Source organism: Chrysemys picta, chromosome 17 (assembly GCF_011386835.1).
Source record: "Chrysemys picta bellii isolate R12L10 chromosome 17, ASM1138683v2, whole genome shotgun sequence".
Lineage (NCBI taxonomy): Eukaryota > Metazoa > Chordata > Testudines > Emydidae > Chrysemys > Chrysemys picta.
The window spans coordinates 21,003,161-21,027,207 of NC_088807.1; the positions used below are offsets into that span (position 1 = coordinate 21,003,161).

General features: G+C 54.6%; 1 protein-coding gene across 1 annotated transcript; it reads right to left on the reverse strand.

Annotated features, from left to right (window-relative positions):
• Positions 1–6,632: 6,632 nt before the first annotated feature.
• Positions 6,633–8,909, reverse strand: LOC135976369 (myb/SANT-like DNA-binding domain-containing protein 2). The gene is made up of 2 exons (XM_065571659.1): positions 7,995–8,909; positions 6,633–7,244 (listed from the first exon to the last, which is right to left on the reverse strand). The coding sequence occupies exons 1-2, from the start codon at positions 8,530–8,532 to the stop codon at positions 6,781–6,783; spliced, it is 1,002 nt and encodes a 333-aa protein (XP_065427731.1). The 5' UTR covers positions 8,533–8,909; the 3' UTR covers positions 6,633–6,780.
• Between the last annotated feature and the right edge of the window lie 15,138 nt (positions 8,910–24,047).

Genomic DNA, 24,047 nt, shown 5'->3' on the forward strand with positions numbered 1-24,047 from the left:
TTTGGGGGGACCATTCTGTGTGACAGTTGTTTGTGTTTCTCCCTGATGCACAGCCACCGTTCTTGATTTTAATTCCCTGTACCTGTTGTGACGAACTGGGCCTGTTCTCACTGTGGTCTGTGAATGCTGACAGGGGAGTGTGGCTGGGATAGTCTGCATTGGAAGATGGGATCTGCCCGAGGGCGCATTCCTGAGTGTGTAACATGAGAACCCAGGAAGGGGTTGAAGGCCAGGTGACTCCTTAGCCCGGGAAACTGAACAAAGGCTGTGGGAGGGGTCGCTGAAGGCAGGGTGCTGGAAGCAGGCTGGAGAGATGGCTGGGAGGCAGAGATGGCTCTGACCTCCCAAGGGGGGCTGGGCTGGGGCGCCCGGGGACCCAAGATGGACCTAACTGAGGGGGTCCCTGTTGTCAGTGCCTGCAAGACCTGTCTTGGACTGTATTCCTGTCATCCAAATAAACCTTCTGCTTTACTGGCTGGCTGAGAGTCATGGTGAATCGCAGGGAGCCGGGGGTGCAGGGCCCTGAATTCCCCAATACTCCGTGACAACTGGTGGTAGCGGTGGGATCTACTGCACCCCGTGGACGGCGCTTCCTGCAGTAAGTGACTGGGGAGCAGTAAAACGAAGGGGGATTGACGGGGACCAGGCCTGCTGAAGAGTGGGAGAGAGACGTTTGTTACCCCTGGGAGTGTGTGACCAGCGAGAAGGACTTTTGCAGTAACAGGGTCCCCCGGGGGGATCGCAGCGAGTGGTCCCAGGGGCGGAGGAGCCTGCAGCTCGACCCTGGCAGAGAGGTGGTGACCTCGAGAAGGGCTGGCACACTAGGGGGCCCCCTGGGAACTGTGGGGAGCTGTGAGCACACAGGCCGGTGAGTGGCCAGCAGGAAGATGTATGCCAAGCGGCTTAAGAGCGACCTGGTGGAGCTGTGCAAGCAGAGGGGGCTGTGCATTGGGAGGCTCACCAAAGCACAGCTCATTGCCCGGCTGGAGGAGGAAGATCGCGCGAATGAACCGATCCCTGTGTCTCAGGGAAGCAGCCTGGCAAATGCAGCGCAGGCACCAGTGTCTGTCCCAGCTGGGAGTGGTCAGCCGGCTGCTGAGGGCTTCCCGAGACCCCTCCTTCCTATGCCTAGGGGAAGGGTGGGGAGGAGCCCAGCAAATACCGAAGGCGCCGTGGCCCCCCCGGCCAGCAGGGGACCCTCCCGGCGAAGCTCGCCGGCCAGCAGAGGATCCTCCCGGCGACGTTCGGCATCCGTGGAGCGGAATTGGCTGGAATGGGAGAAAGAGCTAAAACTGAGAGAGCTGGAGGATCGTGAACAACAGAGACAGCATGAACGGGAGGAGAAAGAGAGACAGAGACAGGAGAATGAGAGACAGAGACAGCATGAAGAGAGACAGCGTCAGCATGACCTGGAACTGGCGAGATTGAAGGGCAGCGAACCCCCGGCTGCGGTGAGTGAGGGGGGACCCAGGACTGCACGGAGCTTTGATAAGTGCATCATGGCCCCATACAAGGAGGGGGAGGACATGGATGACTTCCTGGAGGCCTTTGAGACGGCCTGCGAGCTGCACCGGGTTGATCCCGCGGACAGACTCCGGGTCCTTACCCCCTTACTGGACCCCAAAGCCGTGGCATTGTACCGCCAACTGGAAGAGGCAGAGAAAGGGGACTACGAACTATTCAAAAAGGCCCTGCTACGAGAGTTTGGGCTGACTCCTGAGATGTACCGGGAAAGGTTCCGGAGTCAGGATAAAACCCCTGAGATCTCATATCTGCAACTAGCCGCCCGCATGGAAGGATACGCCAGCAAGTGGGCTGATGGGGCCCAGACGAAGGAGGACCTGGTCAAACTGCTGGTACTGGAGCAACTGTATGAGCGGTGCCCATCTGACCTGAGGCTGTGGTTGGTGGACAGAAAGCCAGAGAACCCGCGACAGGCAGGCCGGCTGGCCGATGAGTTCGTAAAGAGCCGGTCAGGAGATAAAAGGGAGGAGTCCCAAAGGAGCAATCCCACCACAACGCAGAGAGAGAGTCACCATGGGACCTCCCCGTGGGAAAATACAGAAAAACCCCATCAGAGGGGAACATCCGGCATCAGGACCATCCGACCCACTCAAGGGGACCCATGGGACATGGGCTGCTACCACTGTGGCCAAAAGTGCCACATACGGGCCCAGTGCCCCAGGCTCAGGGACAGACTGAGCAGGCCGAACCCACAGAGGGTTGACTGGGTAGAGACCCAGCCCGGCGAGAGGCAGCATTCCCAGGGAAGGGGGGCTGGCAGAGTACCACCTGCTAAGGAGGGAGGAGAGCCCCAGGCCAGCTTCTCTGGGGGGCCAGATGCTCCGGATTCAAAGTTCTCCGTTTACAGGGTTGGCGCGGGGCTGTCCCTGCGGAGCGAGTGCCTTGTTCCCCTGGAGGTGGATGGGAAGAAAGTTTATGGTTACTGGGACACGGGCGCAGAGGTGACACTGGCCCGGCCCGAGGTGGTGGCCCCAGATCGGGTGGTGCCCAACACCTTCCTGACCCTGACCGGGGTGGGTGGGACCCCATTCAAGGTTCCCGTAGCGAGGGTACACCTGAAATGGGGGGCCAAGGAGGGCCCCAAGGACGTGGGAGTGCACCACCATTTGCCCACTGAGGTGTTGATGGGGGGGGACCTAGAGGACTGGCCAAGCAGCCCCCAGACCGCCTTAGTTGTGACCCGCGGTCAGAGCCGGCGAGGGGCACTGCGCCCTGGCCTTGGGGGGGGGGTGCCTTGCCTGAGGCGCAGGACCCTAACCTGGTGGGGAGGGAACGCCCAGGGACGCGGCTCAGGGAGGCTGCAGCTTCGGACCCAGCGGGCGAGAAAGAGCAAGTGGCCATCCCCGTCCCAGCTGCTGAGTTCCAGGCCGAGTTACAGAGAGATCCCTCCTTGCGGAAGATAAGGGACCTGGCCGACCTCAATGCGGTACAGACCATGGGACGAGGTGGCCAGAAAAGGTTCCTGTGGGAGAAGGGGTTCCTGTACCGAGAATGGGCTCCCCCAGGGAAAATGGAGTTAGGGGGGATCAGGAGGCAGCTGGTGGTACCCCAGAAGTATCGCCGCCAGCTGCTGTGCCGGGCCCATGACATTCCCCTCGCAGGGCACCAGGGAACCTGGCGTACCCAGCAGAGGCTGCTACGGAGCTTTTACTGGCCTGGGGTCTTTGTTACTGTCCGACAGTACTGCGGATCCTGTGACCCCTGTCAGAGGGGGAGGAAGGCCTGGGACAAGGGGAAAACAGCTTTAGGACCCTTGCCCAGCATAGAGGAGCCTTTTCGGAGGGTGGCCAAGGTAAAAAGGGCGGCTCTAAACCAAGAGAGCCCAAAGCGCAGACCTCCAGACTGGAGCGCTGGGAGAAGACCACAGCCCAGTTGGAGCCCCAGAGGTATGGGGGTGGGAAAAGGGCTCAGGCCGCATAAACCTTCCCACATGCGAACTGCGAGTGCCATCAAGCACCCCCAACCTAAGGGGGGGCGTGAAACTGGAGGGGCCTGGTGTAATTCTCACCAAGGAATGGGAGGGATGCGGGGGCATCCATGGGAACGGGGGTAGGTTCGAACTTCCCCGGGTCACTGGCTAAAGTGACCCTGCTCAGTTCGGTCTCGAAGGGGGGAGAGATGTGACGAACTGGGCCTGTTCTCACTGTGGTCTGTGAGTGCTGACAGGGGAGTGTGGCTGGGATAGTCTGCATTGGAAGATGGGATCTGCCCGAGGGCGCATTCCTGAGTGTGTAACATGAGAACCCAGGAAGGGGTTGAAGGCCAGGTGACTCCTTAGCCCGGGAAACTGAACAAAGGCTGTGGGAGGGGTCGCTGAAGGCAGGGTGCTGGAAGCAGGCTGGAGAGATGGCTGGGAGGCAGAGATGGCTCTGACCTCCCAAGGGGGGCTGGGCTGGGGCGCCCGGGGACCCAAGATGGACCTAACTGAGGGGGTCCCTGTTGTCTGTGCCTGCAAGACCTGTCTTGGACTGTATTCCTGTCATCCAAATAAACCTTCTGCTTTACTGGCTGGCTGAGAGTCATGGTGAATCGCAGGGAGCCGGGGGTGCAGGGCCCTGAATTCCCCAATACTCCGTGACACCTGTACGCCATGTCGTCACTCGGCCCGCCCTCCCTCCTTCCCCTAGTCCGTCAGATACTACGTTTGCGCCACAGCTCAGAGAGCCGAGAAGTGGTTCGCGCCTTTTCTTTGAATTCTGGGTTGAGATTCCAATGCCCGGATGATGCAAAACAGTGTCGCGGGCGGTTCTGGGTACATGTCGTCAGGCCCCTCCCCCCTCGTCACAGCAACGCAGACAATAGATTCGTGCCTTTTTACCTGGGTTACCTGTGCAGACAACATACCACGGCAAGCATGGAGCCCGCTCAGCTCAGCTGAGCTCACCGTCACCATATGTCCTCTGGGTGCCGGCAGACGTGGGACTGCATTGCTACACAGCAGCAGCTGCTAACTGCCTTTTGGCGGTAGACGGTGTAGCATGAGTAATAGCCGTGGGGCTGGCAGCCGTGGGGCTGCATTGCACCAGCCCCATGCCCTTTGGTAGGAGATGGTATATTATGACTGGTATCCGTCGTCATCGTACTGCAATGGCTGTCAATCATGGGCACCTGGGCAGACATGCTACTGTCTCGATGATGATGACTACCAGTCGTAGTATAGTATTTTCTGCCAATATCCCAGTATTGTCTGCTAAGCACCCAGAAGAGGCCGAGGGTGATCTGGGTGCTGGCGGACGTGGGGCTGGCGGACGTGGGGCTGCATTGCTACACAGCAGCAGCCCCTTGCCTTTTGGTAGACGATGGTATATTACGATTGGTAACCGTCATCATCATACTGCAGAGGTTATCACTCATGCTGCACCGTCGGCTGCCAGCTTAAGATGTAAAAAATAGATTTTTCTGTATTCATTTGCTTCCCCCTCCTCCGTGAAATCAACGGCCTGCTAAGCCCAGGGTTTTCAGTTTAATCTTTGGGGGGACCATTCTGTGTGACAGTTGTTTGTGTTTCTCCCTGATGCACAGCCACCTTTCTTGATTTTAATTCCCTGTTCCTGTATCTGTACGCCATGTCGTCACTCGGCCCTCCCTCCTTCTCCTGGTCCATCAGATACTAGTTTTGCGCCTTTTTTCTGACCAGGCGCTAGCACTGGGATCATGGAGCCCGCTCAGATCACTGCGGCAATTATGAGCACTATGAACACCACGCGCATTGTCCTGGAGTATATGCAGAGCCAGGACATGCCAAGGCGAAACCCGGACCAGGCGAGGAGGCGATTGCAGCGCGGCGACGAGAGTGATGAGGAAATTGACATGGACATAGACCTCTCACAAGGCACAGGCCCCAGCAATGTGGAAATCATGGTGTCACTGGGGCATGTTCATGACGTGGAACGCTGATTCTGGGCCCGGGAAACAAGCACAGACTGGTGGGACCGCATCGTGCTGCAGGTATGGGACGATTCCCAGTGGCTGCGAAACTTTCGCATGCGTAAGGCCACTTTCATGGAACTTTGTGAATTGCTTTCCCCTGCCCTGAAACGCCAGGATACCAAGATGAGAGCAGCCCTCACAGTTCACAAGCGAGTGGCGATAGCCCTGTGGAAGCTTGCAACGCCAGACAGCTACCGGTCAGTCGGGAATCAATTTGGAGTGGGCAAATCTACGGTGGGGGCTGCTGTGATCCAATTTGCCAGGGCAATGAAAGACCTGGTGATATCAAGGGTAGTGACTCTGGGCAACGTGCAGTCAATAGTGGATGGTTTTGCTGAAATGGGATTCCCAAACTGTGGCGGGGCCATAGACGGAACCCATATCCCTATCTTGTCACCGGAGCACCAAGCCACCGACTACGTAAACCGCAAGGGGTACTTTTCAATGCTGCTGCAAGCCCTGGTGGATCACAAGGGACGTTTCACCAACATCAACGTGGGATGGCCGGGAAAGGTACATGATGCTCGCGTCTTCAGGAACTCTGGTCTGTTTCGAAAGCTGGAGGAAGGGACTTTCTTCCCGGACCAGAAAGTAACCGTTGGGGATGTTGAAATGCCTATCGTGATCCTTGGGGACCCAGCCTACCCCTTAATGCCATGGCTCATGAAGCCGTACACAGGCAGCCTGGACAGGAGTCAGGACCTGTTCAACTACAGGCTGAGCAAGTGCCGAATGGTGGTGGAATGTGCATTTGGACGTTTAAAAGCGCGCTGGTGCAGTTTACTGACTCGCTCAGACCTCAGCGAAAAGAATATTCCCATTGTTATTGCTGCTTGCTGTGCGCTCCACAATATCTGTGAGAGTAAGGGGGAGACCTTTATGGTGGGGTGGGAGGTTGAGGCAACTCGCCTGGCCGCTGATTATGCGCAGCCAGACACCAGGGCGGTTAGAGGAGCACAGCAGGGCGCGGTGCGCATCAGAGAAGCTTTGAAAACGAGTTTTGTGACTGGCCAGGCTACTGTGTGAAACTTCTGTTTGTTTCTCCTTGATGAACCCTCCAAACCCCCCCCCCAACCCGGTTCACTCTACTTCCCTGTAAACCAACCACCCCACCCCACCCTCCCCTCCCCAATTCGAGAACCACTTGCAGAGGCAATAAAGTCATTGTTTTTTCACATTCATGCATTCTTTATTAGTTCCTCACAGAAGTAGGGGGATAATTGCCAAGGTAGCCTGGGATGGGTGGGGGAGGAGGGATGGAAAAGGACACACTGCATTTTAAAACTTTAACTCTTATTGAAGGCCAGCCTTCTGATGCTTGGGCGATCATCTGGGGTGGAGTGACTGGGTGGACGGAGGCCCCCCCCACCGTGTTCTTGGGCGTCTGGGTGAGGAGGCTATGGAACTTGGGGAGGAGGGCTGTTGGTTAAACAGGGGCTGTAGTGGCGGTCTCTGCTCCTGCTGCCTTTCCTGCAGCTCAACCATACGCTCGAGCATATCAGTTTGATGCTCCAGCAGACGGAGCATTGACTCTTGCCATCTGTCTGCAAGCTGACGCCACCTATCGTCTTCAGCCCGCCACTTGCTCTTTTCATCCCACCATTCAGCCCGCCACCTCTCCTCTCGTTCATATTGTGCTTTTCTCATGTCCGACATTGACTGCCTCCACGCATTCTGCTGTGCTCTATCAGCGTGGGAGGACATCTGCAGCTCCGTGAACATATCGTCCCGTGTCCTACGTTTTCTCTTTCTAATGTTCACTAGCCTCTGCGAAGGAGAAACATTTGCAGCTGGTGGAGGAGAAGGGAGAGGTGGTTAAAAAAGACACATTTTAGAGAACAATGGGTACACTCTTTCATTACAAGGTCTCATATTTCGGCTTGCAGGCAGCCATGGTAGGCCACAGTGTTTTGGCTTTTTTAACCTTCTTAACATGCGGGAAGGGTTTCAAACAGCAGCGCATTTCCCATATCAAGGATGAATTGGGTTGTCCATTTAAAATGGGTTTTCAATGTAAAAGGAGGGGCTGCGGTTTCCCGGTTAACATGCGGCACAAACCCAAGTAAACCACCCCCCCCCCACACACACATGATTCTCTGGGATGATCACTTCACCCCTCCCCCCACCGCGTGGTTAACAGCGGGGAACATTTCTGTTCAGAAGAGCAGGAACGGGCGCCTCTGAATGTCCCCTTAATAAAATCACCCCATTTCAACCAGGTGACCGTGAATGATATCACTCTCCTGAGGATAACAAAGAGAGATAAGGAATGGATATTGTCTGCATGCCAGCAAACACCGGGACCATACGCTGCCATGCTTTGTTATGCAATGATTCCAGACTACGTGCTACTGGCCTGGAGTATATGAAGGAGAGCTTTCTGGAGATGTCCCTGGAGGATTTCCGCTCCATCCCCATACACGTTAACAGACTTTTCCAGTACATGTACTGGCCACGATTGCCAGGGAAAATTAATCATTAAACACGCTTGCTTTTAAACCATGTGTAATGTTTACAAATATTTACAAAGGTACACTCACCAGAGGTCTCCTGTGTGCCCTGAGGGTCTTGGGTGAGTTCGGGGGTTACTGGTTCCAGGTCCAGGGTCACAAACATATCCTGGCTGTTGGGGAAACCGGTTTCTCCGCTTTCTTGCTGCTGTGAGCTACCTACAGTACCTCCATCCTCATCTTCCTCGTTCCCCGAACCGTCATCCCTGTGTGTTTCTCCATTGACGGAGTCATAGCACACGGTTGGGGTAGTGGTGGCTGCACCCCCTAGAATGGCATGCAGCTCCGCGTAGAAGCGACATGTTTGCGGCTCTGCCCCGGACCTTCCGTTTGCTTCTCTGGCTTTGTGGTAGGCTTGCCGTAGCTCCTTAATTTTCACGCGGCACTGCTGTGTGTCCCTGTTATGGCCTCGGTCCTTCATGGCCTTGGAGACCTTTTCTAATACTTTGCCATTTCTTTTACTGCTACGGAGTTCAGCTAGCACTGATTCATCTCCCCATATGGCGAGCAGATCCCGTACCTCCCGTTCGGTCCATGCTGGAGCTCTTTTGCGATCCTGGGACTCCATCACGGTTACCTGTGCTGATGAGCTCTGCGTGGTCACCTGTGCTCTCCACGCTGAGCAAACAGGAAATGAAATTCAAATGTTCGCGGGTCTTTTCCTGTCTACCTGGTCAGTGCATCTGAGTTGAGAGTGCTGTCCAGAGCGGTCACAATGAAGCACTGTGGGATAGCTCCCGGAGGCCAATAACGTCGAATTCCGTCCACACTACCCCAATTCCGACCCGCAAAGGCTGGTTTTATCGCTAATCCCCTCGTCGGAGGTGGTGTAAAGAAACCGGTTTAAAGGACCCTTTAAGTCGAAAGAAAGGGCTTCGTTGTGTGGACGTGTCCAGGCTTAATTCGATTTAACGCTTCTAAAGTCGACCTAAACCCGTAGTGTAGACCAGGCCTAGGAGTGAACCTGGAGGGTGTTGTTTGTGAGTGGGAGAAGAGTTTTATTGTGGGGGGGGGGGGGATAGTTAGGGACCTGGGAAGCCTCCCCCATGCAGACCTTGGCTGACCTCAAGCCTCTCCCATTCAGTCAGGGACATCAGCCCCTGTCCCTGCAACTCCCGTCCCCATGTGTCCCTGCAGCCTCCTCCCCGCTTCCCAGACTCAACGCGGTCATCTCACTACCTCCTGAGACCCAGTCTGTGACCCCCCAGCAGCCCTGGGTGCCCCAATCTGCCCTAACCTGGCTCTGGGGGAAGGGGCTGTGATGAACTTCTGTTCCTGGGGGAAAGTTTGGATCAGACTGAACATTTTCCAACCTTCATTGGGAATCTTACCTTCTCCTCGGGGTGTCGGCGTTCTACAGCATCAAGCTGGAAAGGAGAAAACTCCCACAGAAGCTCCTCCTTAGCACTCAGGTGCGTGAACACAAATCCCCCAGGAGAGGCGGCGAGAAGGAGGTTTGCTGCAGCAAGGCCACAGGGGTCTCTGAGGTTCCCCCTGCCCTGCCCCCCTGTACTGCATGTCTGATGTCAAGGGAGCTCTGTGAGGTCACAGCCGCCTCACCACCTTTGTCCAATAGGCTGAGTTCCTGCCCAAGGCCCTTGTGAAGTCACTGCCACGCCCACCTCTCCCTCGCAGGGCTGGTGTCTGCCCCTGGCCAGCCTGTTTGGGTGTCTCAGCTGCTCCCCCAAATCACCCCACTGCTCACTAGTGATTCTAGGGAACAAGCAGGAGAAACAGTAAAACAGCAGGATCTGTTCCTCCCCCCGCACACTTCATAGAGTCAGAGATGTTTAGGCCTGATGTGGCCACCATTTGATCTCCTAATCTGACCTGTATTTCACAGGCCAGGAAGTTTCACCCACTTACCCTCATATTAAGCCCAATAGCTTGTGTTTCACTAAAACACGCCTCTCAGACAGACACACAGTTGTGATGTGAGGTGATCAGGAAACAGAGAATCCACCACTTCCCCTGGTAATTTGTTCGAGTGGTTAACCACCCTCTGTGTTAAAAACTGGTGCCAGGCTTCTAATTTGAATGTCTCTGGCTTCAGCTGACAGCCGCTGGTTAGATTAAAGAGCACGAAATTGTTAAACGACGCTCTAAACGGCAACACGGTCCCGCTTTCATGCTTGGCTCCCCCCCCCCCCCCCCGCCGCCTGCTGGCCCCACAGCTGCAGTCGAGGAGGAGATCGGTGGAAAGCTGCAGGACCCCCAAATCCACCTCTTGGGGGGCAGAATGGCAACAGCAGCAGCAACCCCCCAGGTCAGGTCACAGCACCAGGCACCAGGGACCATGGTGAAGTTAGTGCAGCATCTGATCTCGGGACGGGGACCCGCGGCAGCTCCTCCTGCCCCGCGCCCTGGGATCGGATGGATCACGCCCCCCATGGGGGAGAGACGCTCCCCAGCCGCCCCCAGCTGTGCGCGCGCGATACAAACCAGCCCCTGCTGCTGGGCTGGCTCCCGGGGGAGTGAGTCAGTTTCACTTCCTCGTCATGCAGCCCGTTCCCCCACCCAGCCCTGCCGGAGGGGAGGGGGGTGCTCTGAAGGGGGGGGGAATGCACATTATGGGGGGCAACAAAGGATACCGCCGGATCTGCCCAGCCTGCCTCACCTCACGCTGGGGGAGAGAGTAACACCCACGTGAGTCCCTCTCCCGCCCCAGGGCAACCAGACAGCAAGTGTGAAAAATTTGAGGGGGTGGGGGGTAATAGGAGCCTATATAAGAAAAAGACCCCAAAATCGGGTTTGTTTGTCCCTATAAAATCGGGACATCTGGTTACCCTACCCCGCCCCTTCCCAGAGCCCCCAGCAGCCACTTCCCGCCCTCAGAATATGCCACCTGCGCCACTCCCGGCTCCCTCTAGCACCCAGCCCTGCTCTTACCTGCTCCCTGCCCGGCCCCACAGAGGGGTGCCCCAAACACACCGGTGCCCTGGGCAGCTGCTTGTGCCTAAGGACGGCCCTGCTCCCCAGCCTGGGGGTTTTTGGCTTCCCCATTCGCCCTGCAGCGACTCCTCGTACCCTGCAGTGACTCCTCGTACCCAGGAAAGGCACCCAGGAGCCCGTCCCCAGGGCCACTAGGTAGAGAACTGGCAGGGGGAAAGTCCCATTGAGAGGGGACAGAGATGGCAGGAACAGGAGGAGGCAGACAGAGGAAAGACAGAGACATGAGGGGGAAAGTTAAAGGAAGAACCTGACAGTGAAACACGAAGAAAAAACAGTCTCCAAGTTACCTAGGAAATTATTAGAAAACCGCAGAAGAACTAAAGCACGAATGAAACGTGATGGAAACCAGCTGTGAGCAAAGAGAAACGGGCTGGAGAAATGAGGAGGAAGTGAGCTGTAGTGAAAGTAAAGCAAATAGTACGGACAAAACATCCACCCAGCACCTTCAGATGCAGCGACAGGAAGGGAAAAGTTGCTCGAGAGCAAAGGGACTCTAGAAAAAGCAGCGGAGGGACAGTTGTTCGATTGAGAAGCCGACCCATCGCCTGGAGAAATAGCTGCAGGTATCTGAGCTGGAACTCAGAGCAGCAAACAGAGACGGCGCAAGGGGATGGCTCAAGCTGCAACGAACCGTCCTAAGAGCTTTCCCTGCAAATTCTGGGCACACAGCGGCTGAAAACAGAGAAACTGCGACGGGAACATAGAGCGGTGGGTTCTGGCCTAGTGCCTTGTATGTTCTAACTCCAGACCCTGGTGCTCCAGGAATGTACATTTGACCGGTTTCAGAGTAGCAGCCGTGTTAGTCTGTATCTGCAAAAAGAACAGGAGTACTTGTGGCACCTTAGAGACTAACAAATTTATTTGAGCAAAAGCTTTCGTGGGTTACAGCCCACTTCATCGCATGCATGCTGTGGAAAATATAAGAGGAAGATGTGGCAGCGGCAGCAAACAGGGCGGCTAACAGGGGAGTTTGAGAGGGAGTTTGCAGGGGGAGGCAGGAGGGCGCGGTGTGTTCTGTACTCTATTCCCCCAGGTGTTGTGGGCAGGGACGACAGCAGCCATGAGCCAAGCAGCAGCAGCAGACAGAATGCAGATGGCGACATGTGGGAGCTGCGGTATGTATATAGTCCTAGCAGGAGACCTGGAACTAAGGTATGTGTGTATGAAGTGTCGCCTGATAGTGTTACTGGAGGAAAAGATTAAGGGGCTGCAGATGCAGGTAGATACCCTGGTGGAGTTTAGGCGGGGGTTTGAGCAGCTGATGGAGGAAAGGCAAGGGGGGGCTGAAGGAGAATGCCCTGTGGCAGAGGTAGAGGCAGAGGTAGAGGACGGTGAGAGGGGAATGGAGGGGGGAGAACATGGGAGGTGGAAGCATGTGACTGTGAGAAGTAGGCCAAGGAAAAGAAGGGCCAGTGAGGGGGGAATAGAACTCAGGAACAGGTTCGAGTGTTTGGATAACGAGGTGGAGGGGCAGCAGGTGGCGACTGAAGGTGGGAGGGTGAGGAAGAAGAGAAGAGCAGCTAGTCCGAGAGAGAGAGGGGAGGAGTTGATGGAGACAGCACCAACTCTGGGCCCCGGGAGGATTCAGGAAGGCATAAGGGGGGGCATAAGGGAAGATAGGAACAGGCACAGGTCAGGACTAGAGGGATCGGAGACTAGATTACTACATCGCACTGTTGCCAGGCAACGGCAGGTGTATGTGATTGGAGACTCTTTACTGAGGAGATTGGACAGGCCTGTGACCAGGGCGGACCCGGAGAACAGAAGGGTGTGCTGTCTCCCGGGCGCAAAGATACGCGATGTGGACCTGCGGTTGAAAAGGATCCTAAAAGGAGCAGGTAAGAACCCCTTGATAATCCTTCATGTGGGAACGAATGACACGGCTAGGTTCTCGTTAGAGAGGATCAAGGGAGATTATGCCAGGCTGGGGAAGACGCTCAAGGAGATAGAGGCTCAGATTATCTTTAGTGGGATTCTGCCCGTTCCGAGGGAAGGGCAGCAAAGGGCTGATAGGATTGTGAGAATAAATAGTTGGCTAAGGGAGTGGTGCTATAAGGAGGGCTTTGGGATGTATGGCCACTGGGAGGCTTTCGGGGACAGACACCTGTTCTCGCGGGATGGGCTTCACCTGAGTAGGGAAGGAAATAGACTTCTGGGAGGGAGGCTGGCTCATCTAATCAAAAGAGCTTTAAACTAGGAAGTTTGGGGAGACGGTTGGGAGATGCACAGTTAATCTCCACGCCAGATTCCAGTATGGAAAAGGTGAGTAAAAGGAGAGGAGACATAGCCGGGGAGATGAGATTGGACATAGGAAGGACAGGGGGGACGGACACAAGGAGGCCCGCAACATATAGTGCTGCTAATGGGAGACGGGCTAAACGACATACATTAGGGTGTTTATACACCAATGCCAGAAGCCTAGGTAATAAAATGGAGGAATTGGAGCTCTTGGTCCAGGAACTGAAACCGGATATCGTAGGAATAACGGAAACGTGGTGGAATGGCAGTCAAGACTGGAACACAGGTATGGAGGGGTATGCGCTGTTTAGGAAAGACCGGAACAAAGGTAAAGGTGGGGGGGTGGCCTTGTATGTCAATAGTGAAATAAACTGTAAAGAAATAATAGTGGATGGATTAGATAACACAGAGTCTGTCTGGGCAATACTCACACTGGGTAATAGGACTACTAGAGCCTCTCCGGGGATAGTGCTTGGAGTGTGCTATAGACCGCCGGGATCGACCCAGGATATGGATAAGGAACTATTTAATGTGTTTAGAGAAGTAATTACTAACAGAAACTGTGTAATTATGGGGGACCTTAACTTCCCGGATATAGATTGGGGAACAAACGCTAGTAGCAATAACAGGGCTCAGATGTTCCTAGAAGTGCTTGCTGATCAATTCCTCCATCAAGTGGTAACTGAACCGACGAGGGGGGAGGCCATTTTAGATTTGATTCTGGCAAGAAGTGAGGACCTTGTTGAGGAAGTGGTAGTAGGGGACAATTTGGGCTCCAGTGATCATGAGCTAATTCAGTTTAAAATACATGGAAGGAGTAACAGAATTAAATCAAAGACTGGGGTTTATAATTTTAAAAAGGCCAATTTTAACAAACTAAGGGGACTGGTAAGGGAAGTGGACTGGGCAAACGTATTAATGGATTTAAAAGCAGAAGAAGCCTGGGATTACTTTAAGTTAAAGATGCATGAGATGTCGGAGGCCTGTATTCCAAAAAAGGGAAAAAGATTACTAAGCAAGAGATTTAGACCGAGCTGGATGAGCGACCGACTCAAAGGGGCGATTAGGAAAAAAAAGAAAGCGTATAAAGAGTGGAAGAGGGGAGGGATCAGTAAGGAAATGTACCTAAGTGAAGTCAGAGAATGTAGAGATAGAGTGAGAAAGTCCAAAGGCCGTGTAGAGTTGGACCTAGCGAGGGGAATTAAAAGCAATAGTAAGAGGTTTTACAGCCACATAAATAGGAAGAAAGCAAAGAAAGAAGAAGTGGGACCGCTGAAGTCTATTGCCGGAGAGGAGATTAAAGACAATCTAGGCATGGCGCAATATCTTAATGAATATTTTGCATCGGTGTTTAATGAGGCCAATGAAGGTATTAGGGTTACTAGCACCACTATAGAGGGGCATTCGGGATGGGGGATTACCGTATCCGAGGTGGAAACAAAACTTGAACGCCTTAATGGGGCTAAGTCGGGAGGACCGGACGATCTACATCCGAGAATATTGAAGGAATTGGCGCGGGAAATAGCAGGCCCGTTAGCGATAATATTTAATGAATCTGTAAACTCGGGGGTGGTCCCGTTAGACTGGAGAATAGCTAATGTGGTTCCTATTTTCAAGAAAGGGAAAAAAAGTGATCCGGGTAACTACAGGCCTGTTAGTCTAACATCTGTAGTGTGCAAGGTGTTAGAGAAAATTCTGAAAGAGAAACTAGTTGAGGACCTGGAGGGTAGTGGCAATTGCGATAAATTACAACATGGTTTTACGAAGGGCAGATCGTGCCAAACGAATCTGATCTCCTTCTTTGAGAAAGTAACGGATTTATTAGATAAGGGAAATGCGGTGGACCTAATATACCTGGATTTCAGTAAAGCGTTTGATACTGTACCCCATGAGGAATTATTGGTTAAACTGAAAAACGTGGGGATCGATATGAAAATCCAGAAGTGGATAAGGAATTGGTTACTGGGGAGAATGCAGCGGGTTGTATTAAAGGGTGAACTGTCGGGTTGGAGGGAGGTTACTAGTGGAGTGCCTCAAGGTTCGGTTTTGGGACCCATTTTATTTAATCTATTTATAACTGACCTCGGAACCGATTGCAGGAGTGGGCTGATAAAATTTGCAGATGATACGAAGGTGGGAGGCATTGTAAATTCGGAGGAGGACAGGGATATCCTGCAGGGAGACTTGAATGAGCTTGTGAATTGGAGTATCAGAAATAAGATGAAATTTAATAGTGAAAAGTGTAAGGTGATGCATTTGGGGATGACTAATAACAATTTTAGTTACAAGATGGGGACGCATTGGTTAGAAGTAACGGAAGAGGAGAAGGACCTAGGGGTTCTTGTAGACCGCAGGATGACTATGAGTCGACAATGTGACGTGGCGGTGAAAAAAGCCAATGCTGTCTTGGGATGCATTAGGCGAGGTATATCTAGTAGGGATAAGGAGGTCCTGCTTCCGTTGTACAAGGCGCTGGTGAGACCTCATTTGGAGTACTGTGTGCAGTTCTGGTCTCCCATGTTTAAAAAAGATGAACTCAAACTGGAACGGGTGCAGAGAAGGGCCACTAGGATGATCAGAGGAATGGAAAAGCTGTCGTACGAAAGGAGACTAGAGGAGCTTGGGTTGTTTAGTCTGACAAAGCGAAGGCTGAGAGGGGATATGATTGCTATCTTTAAATATATTAGAGGGATTAATACAAGGGAGGGAGAAGAGTTATTCCAGCTTAGTACTAACGTGGATACCAGAACGAATGGATACAAACTGGCCGTGGGGAAGTTCAGACTTGAAATTAGACGAAGGTTTCTGACCGTCAGAGGGGTGAAATATTGGAACGGCCTACCGAGGGAAACGGTGGGGGCGACGGACCTGTCTGGTTTTAAGATAAAGTTAGATAAGTTTATGGAGGGAATGGTTTAATGGTAAAACATAGTAGTCAAGGAAAGCCAAGCAATGGTGGGTAAATAGTATAATGGCTAACGGGGTCGGGCTGGAGACTCTTGCCTACATGCTCGGGGTCTTACTGATCGCCACATTTGGGGTCGGGAAGGAATTTTCCTCCAGGGTAGATTGGCTGAGCCTCTGGAGGTTTTTCGCCTTCCTCCGCAGCATGGGGCAGGGATCTCTAGCAGGAGGGTCTCTGCCGATTGCAGTCACTAAAAACAGGATTGGGGACTTCAACAGCAGAGTCCAGGGAAGGGGTAGGGACGGTTTTATGGCCTGCAGCATGCAGGGGGTCAAACCAGATGATCATAATGGTCCCTTCTGACCTTAAAGTCTATGAGTCTATGAGTGTATATCTTCCTACTGTATTTTGCACAGCATGCATCCGATGAAGTGGGCTGTAGCCAGGGCCAGCGCAACGCATTAGGCAACCTAGGCGGTCGCCTAGGGCACTAACATTTGGGGGGCGGTGACCGCGGTGGCCGGATCTTTGGCCACCCCGGTCATCGTCAGTATTTCGGGGGCGGGACCATCCACTGCCTCTATCAGGGATGGAATTTCGGGGTTGGGACCTTCCGCTGCCCTGGGCGGCAAAAAAGCTGGCGGCGCTCCTGGCTGTTGCCCACGAAAGCTTATGCTCAAATAAATTTGTTAGTCTCTAAGGTGCCACAAGTACTCCTGTTCTTTTTATGAATGTAAATTGTTGCCCATAAAGTGGGTTGAATTCGGCCAATGGCAGTTACTGTCCAGGCGAGCTCAGCAATAGTTCCCAGTGTGACCCTACCCAGCAGTTCCTGCTACACCAGCGAACTCTGATTCACTTGTGATCATTCCCCACTCAACTGATTTCTCCTTCCCCAGCTGATTGAAATAAAGGCCTCTCCTTGCCCTGCCCCAGCCACCCCTCCCTGGGCTCCTTGCAGATGGATCCGTGCCGTCGCCCTGCTCGGGGGTGGGGGGCCCCCATGTCTCTTGTGTCGCTAGCCCAGCTCCCTCGGTCTTGGATTCGAGGGAAGAGCATCCAGGAGACTCTCTCTCTGCAGGCCCCTGTATCAGCCTCAGCACTGAGGCTGGGCTGCAGGGACGGGGCACAGTGACCATGCCGGGGCCTGTGTCTCGCGGCCTGTCTCCTCCTGCCTGCAGAGCCCAGCTACCCCAAACCGAACATCTCCCTGCGCCCCAGTGTGGGGGGGTCACCCCGGGGGGAGCCATGACCATCTGGTGTGAGTGTTAGTGTCAGGGAGCGAGGTTCCTTCTGAATAAAGCTGGAGACCCGGACGCACAGCGCTCGATGGACCCCGCGGAGGACGTGGCTGAGTTTCCAATTCGCAGTGTGAGCCGGAGAGACGCAGGGAGCTACAGCTTCCGATATAGCACCAAATGTGACCTGCCCATCTGGTCAGGGCCAAGCAACCCCATGGAGCTGGTGGTAGCAGATGAGAGGCCCTGCTCCCAGCCCCACACCCAGCCAGACCCTCAGGGGGTCTCACCCCGGTGGGATGCTCAGAACCAGGTTCTGCTCTGGGCCCAGCAGAGGGGAACCCTGCAAGGGGACCAGGACAGAGTCACTGAAGGTTCCCCAGCCAGAGGAGAGTAGCAGCCACTGGAGATTTGGGGCTGAGGGATGGGGGATTCCTGCCCCCAGGGGGAGTTGCAGAGTAGGGATCCTTTGCGAGGGGGCTGCTTCCCCAGGATAGCTCCGCTCTGGGGACGCACAGAGGAATTGGGGCCCAGGAGCTGCCCAGCCAGCACCATCTCCAGTACTGAATTCACTTCCCACTAGCCTGGACAACTGTATACTCCTGCGGGAATTCTGTGGCAAAACTTCAAAATTCTGCACTAAAATATTAAAAATTCTGCAAATTTTATTTGCCAAAATAACACAATATAATCATGCCAGTTTCAATTATTTTGGTTATTTATTTTCAAAGATCTGTTAGTGAGTGTGTCTGTAACAATACAGACCAAAAAAAAGATTCTGGTAATTTAAAAAAAAATAGTTTCCTCACTAGGCATTGTTAGGGGGCTTATTCCTTCACCCTCTCCCTTCCCTGGTCCTTCTCACATGAACAGAGAACAACAATACCCGAAGTCCGAAGGTGCAAACAATTTGATATTTATTGGGGTGAACTTCCAGGAAGCATGATTCCAGTTTCCTTCCTCACTGTCCCCCTTCCCAGTTCTGGCACCACAGAGCCATCCCTGTTCCCATTCCCTGTTCCCATTCCGCCCCCTTAGCAAAACATGATCCCAATTCCCCCACACCCAGTCCCTGTTCCCATTCCACCCCTTACTTCCTGATTGACTGCAGACTATATAGTAAAACTTGAGTTCTGCTTAGCTATACCTTAACCAATCATTTTACTGAAATTTAACTAACCAATCCTAACATATTGTAACATGGTTATTTAACCAATTATATCCCACCACCTTAATTGGTTTACACCCAACAAAATTAATTATACAGCAGACAGAAACAATCACAGAACCAGACAGAGATTATACAGACAAACAATAGGGAAGTGGAGACTACAGTGATAGAACAACACAGAAATGAGGATTTCACATTCCAGCTATTGATAAGTGAGCTCTTGCCAGACAGGATGCTATTAAACTAAGTTTCCTTTTCCATCTTCTAGGCTCTTCCCTTTCTCTGGAGGTGATAGGGATATCAGGACAGGATTGTATCCTAACAGCCCAATAGCACCTTACTTCCATGGGACTAGTTTGGAATGTGAGGATGTGACCAGGCCCTAGACTGTCACAGTGAGAGAAGGCCCTTACACAGCCAGACAGTGATTTTGATTCTCTCTTTTATACCTCTATAACTAGCTATGTGATAAGAATACACCTAAATTCTTAAAGTCTGGGCCTTTGCAGGCAGGCCTGAATATCTACATCCTAACAGGCATATTAACACAGAACTTTGAGTAATTCATTTAAATCACATGACAGAACTGTATTTCCTGCACCTGTCAGAAGCAGTGCAAAGGCTTGGGGGAATCAGGGGTAATGGAGGAGCTGAGGGAGAGGGAAGGAGTCTAGGAGTGAACCTGGAGGGTGTTGTTTGTGAGTGGGAGAAGAGTTTTATTGTGGGTGGGGGGTGGATAGTTAGGGACCTGGGAAGCCTCCCCCATGCAGACCCTGGCTGACCTCAAGCCTCTCCCATTCAGTCAGGGACATCAGCCCCTGTCCCTGCAACCCCCGTCCCCATGTGTCCCTGTAGCCTCCTCCCCCCTCCCCCAGATTCAACGCGGTCATCTCACTACCTCCTGAGACCCAGTCTGTGACCCCCCAGCAGCCCTGGGTGCCCCAATCTGCCCTAACCTGGCTCTGCGGGCAGGTGCTGTGATGAACTTCTGCTCCTGGGGGAAAGTTTGGATCAGACTGAACATTTTCCAACCTTCATCGGGAATCTTACCTTCTCCACGGGGTGTCGGCGTTCTACAGAATCAAGCTGGAAAGGAGAAAACTCCCACAGAAGCTCCTCCTTGGCACTCAGGTGCGTGAACACAAATCCCCCAGGAGAGGTGGCGAGAAGGAGGTTTGCTGCAGCAAGGCCACAGGGGTCTCTGAGGTTCCCCCAGCCCTGCCCCCCTGTACTGCATGTCTGATGTCAAGGGAGCTCTGTGAGGTCACAGCTGCATCAGCACCTTTGTCCAATAGGCTGAGTTCCTGCCCAAGGCCCTTGTGATGTCACTGCCACGCCCACCTCTCCCTCGCAGGGCTGGTGTCTGCCCCTGGCCAGCCTGTTCGGGTGTCTCAGCTGCTCCCCAAATCACCCCACTGCTCACTAGTGATTCTAGGGAACAAGCAGGTGAAACAGTAAAACAGCAGGATCTGTTCCTCCCCCCGCACACTTCATAGAGTCACAGATTGTTAGGCCTGAAGTGGCCACCATTTGATCTCCTAATCTGACCTGGATTTCACAGGCCAGGAAGTTTCATACACTTGCGCCCATATTAAGCCCAATAGCTTGTGTTTCACTAAAGCACACCTCCCAGACAGACACCCAGTTGTGATGTGAGGACATCAGGAAACAGAGAATCCACCACTTCCCCGGGTAATTTGTTCGAGTGGTTAACCAGTGTTAACAACTGGTGCCGGGCTTCTCATTTAAATGTCTCTGGCTTCAGCTGACAGCTGCTGGTTAGATTAAAGAGCAGGAAGTTGTTAAACGACGCTCTAAACGGCAACACGGGCCCATTATCATGCTTGGCTCCCCCCCCCCCCCCCCCCCCCCCCCCCCCCGCCGCCTGCTGGCCCCACAGCTGCAGTCGAGGAGGAGATCGGTGGAAAGCTGCAGGACCCCCAAATCCACCTCTTGGGGGGCAGAATGGCAACAGCAGCAGCAACCCCCCAGGTCAGGTTCCAGCACCAGGCACCACGGACCAGGGTGAAGTTAGCGCAGCATCTGATCTCGGGAGGGGGACCCGCGGCAGCTCCTCCTGCCCCACGCCCTGGGATCGGATGGATGGCGCCCCCCCCCCCTACCCCCGGGGAGAGACGCTCCCCAGCCCCCCCAGCTGTGCGCCCGCCATACAAACCAGCCCCTGCTGCGCGGGAGTGAGTCACTTTCACTTTCACTTCCTCCCACGCAGCCCGCTCGAGCAGCACCTCCCCCCCCCCAGCCCTGCCGGAGGGGGGGGGGTGCTCCGCGGGGGGGGGGGGGCAGAATGCACGTGATGGGGGGCAACCAGGGGTGTCCTTCCCTTACCCCTGCTCCGGCCCTTCCCCCATTCCCCTGAGCGCTACAGCATGGCCGGACCGGTGGCGGGAAGTGCAGCATCTGATCTCCGGGACGGGGACCCGCGGCAGCTCCTCCTGCCCCGCGCGGCTCCCCCCGGGGGAGAGACGCTCCCCAGCCCCCCTGGCTGTGCGCGCGCGATACAAACCAGCCCCTGCTGCTGGGCTGGGACCCGGGGGAGTGAGTCACTTTCACTTCCTCGGCATGCAGCCAGCTCCCCCCCAGCCCTGCCGGAGGGGAGGGGGGTGCTCTTCAGGGGGGGGGAATGCACGTTATGGGGGGCAACAAAGGATACCGCCGGATCTGCCCAGCGAGCCTCACCTCACGCTGGGGGAGAGAGTAACCCCCAGGTGAGTCCCTCCCCCGCCCCAGGGCAACCAGACAGCAAGTGTGAAAAATTGAGGGGGTGGGGGGTAATAGGAGCCTATATAAGAAAAATACCCCCAAATCGGGTTTGTTTGTCCCTATAAAATCGGGACATCTGGTTACCCTACCCCGCCCCTTCCCAGAGCCCCCAGCAGCCACTTCCCGCCCTCAGAATATGCCACCTGCGCCACTCCCGGCTCCCTCTAGCACCCAGCCCTGCTCTTACCTGCTCCCTGCCTGGCCCCACAGAGGGGTGCCCCAAACACACCGGTGCCCTGGGGAGCTGCATGTGCCTAAGGACGGCCCTGCTCCCCGGCCTGGGGGTTTTGGGCTTCCCCATTCACCCTGCAGCGACTCCTCGTACCCGAGCGACAGATCCCGGCAGCGCCTAAAAATCCTGTGGGGTTTGCTCGTCATGTGGGTTCCTACCAGAACAACTGTGACGGGTAAGTGGGGACAGGGACGTGCTGAACCTGGGACATAAAGGTGGCAGCTTGGAAGTGCTGTTTGAACCAGTCTGCCCTTAGGGTGACCAGATGTCCCGATTTTATAGGGACAGTCCCAATATTTGGGTCTTTTTCTTATATAGGCTCCTATTACTTCCCACCCCCGTCCCGATTTTTCACACTTGCTGTCTGGTCACCCTATCTGCCCTGGTGTGCTCTATTCTGGTGTGGTTCCCAGGAGGGGAATAGCTCAGTGGTTTTGAGCATTGGCCTGCTAAACCCAGGGCTGTGAGTTCAATCCTTGACGGGGCCATTTAGGGATCTGGGGGGTGGAAATAGTTGGGGATTGGTCCTGCTTTGAGCAGGGGGTTGGACTCGATGACCTCCTGAGGTTCCTTCCAACCCTGATATTTGATGACTCTATGACAGCTTGAAAATGCTGCTTGACCCAGTCTGCTGAGTCCAGGGGCATATAAGGGGTCAGCTTCGGAGTGCTGATTAACTCGGTTCTCTCGGACGTGTGTGTGTGTGTGTGTGTGAGAGAGAGAGAGAGAGAGATGGAAGAATCCAGCCCAGGGGAACCGAGGCCCTGTAGGGTGGCTCCATTCGGAGGGGACTTGCAGGAGGGAGAAGTAGAGCTCTGGGTGAGAACACAAGTGACACAAACAACACATGGATAAAATTACAGAACCCCTCCCCTGAAGAGTAAACCTAATAAATGAGCAAACCCCAAACTAACGAGCAAATCTCTTAACAACTCTTGTGCTCCAGGGCAGGTGCTGGGCCCAGCCAGGTCAGGAAGGAATTTCTGTCCCCCTCCATGGGAGACGGTTGCTCTGTGGGGGGCTGTGTGTGTGTGTGTGTGTGTGTGTGTGTGTGTGTGTGTGGATCCCTCCTCTGCTCTGAGCTGCAGCATGAAAGGGAGGCTAGACGGGTCTGTTGGAAAAGGTCAGGGCAGCCTGGGCACCTCTTGACACCTCCTGAAATTGCCCCGTTCCCAGCTGATCCCCGGACTGGGCAGCTCCCATGTGGAGCTGGGAGCTCTTGGGGGCAGGGAGTCCAAGAACCTGCAGGACGGGATGTGGTTTTCTGGACATTACAGGGAGATGACTTTGCTCTGACCGTGGTAGATTTGGGCTGGAGATTGCAGAGAAACCATCTGATGGGAAGAAAGGGGCCGAGTGGATCACGGGCTTCCTGGGGCTGCAGCCCCCGGCACAGTTCTTCACACTGCTCGCACTCGGGCCTCAGGCTGGGTGGAGCTCGGCACTGGGGTGTTGGTGGCAGCGCTGAGGGGTCTGCTCTCACCGTCGTCCTCCTCGGTGAGTATCGGAGACAGCCAGGGCGTATGACCATGAGGGGGAGGGGGGAACTGAGACCAGGGCATGTGCCCGTGGGGGAGGTGGGACACCACAGATCTGTGACCATGGTGTAGGATCCAGTCACTCTGGATCTGGTCCCTAACAACCCGTCACCTTTCCAGCCTGCTGGCTGGCCGAGTGGAGCGGGATGTTGGGACGTGAGTATCCGTGGAGCCAGGGGACCCCTGGCTGGGGAGCTGGGACAGAATCACTGAGGGTTCCCAGCTTGGGGGATCAGCAGCCACTGGAGATTCAGGGCTGAGGGATGGGGGACCCCTGCCCCCTGGGGGAGCTGCAGAGCAGGGGGGGCCTTTCCCAGGTGACACATCCGTTATGGGGTAATGGGCGGAGCTGAAGGTTATAAACCTCAGTGTATAGTAGAGACTTGCACTGTCCCCTACAAGTCAGTGGTGGTGCTGTGCAGAGAACCCAGGAATCCTGGCCCCCATCCCACCTGCTCTCACCCACTAGACCACACTCCCCCCCAGAGCCAGGGACAGACCCCAGCAGTCCCAGCCCCCAGCAATTCCCTTCCCTGCTCTTACCACTAGCCTCCACTCTGCTCCCAGAGCCAGGGATAGGACCCAGGAGTCCTGGCTCCCAGCCCTCCCAGTAGAGAAGCCGGGGAGTGAATGGACCCTAGAGGCTGGACTGGCGTGTCACCCACTAGGGAGCAGAGCTCTGGGCTCCCAGGGGCTGGGATTGCTCCGTGACTCATGCTGTTAGCCCAGGACTCAGAGGAAACTCTGGCCACCTGTGGAAAGGCATCCAGGAGTCTGTCCCCATGGCCACTGGGTAGAGAGCTGGCAGGGGGAAAGTCCCATTGAGAAGGGACAGAGATGGCAGGAACAGGAGGAGGCAAACACAGGAAAAACAGAGACATGAGGGGGAAAGTTAAAGGAAGAACCAGGCAATGAAACACAAAGAAAAAACAGTCTCCAAGTTACCTAGGAAATTATTAGAAAACCGCAGGAGAACTAAAGCACGAATGAAACGTGACGGAAACCAGCTGTGAGCAAAGAGAAACGGG

Excerpts from the sequence above, each read along its gene's own strand:
- LOC135976369 (XM_065571659.1), bottom strand. The coding sequence starts at position 8,532 with ATGGAGTCCCAGGATCGCAAAAGAGCTCCAGCATGGACCGAACGGGAG. Across the intron at positions 7,245-7,994 it reads GGGCACACAGGAGACCTCTG|CTGCAAATGTTTCTCCTTCG; the intron begins GTGAGTGTACCT and ends CTCCTCCACCAG.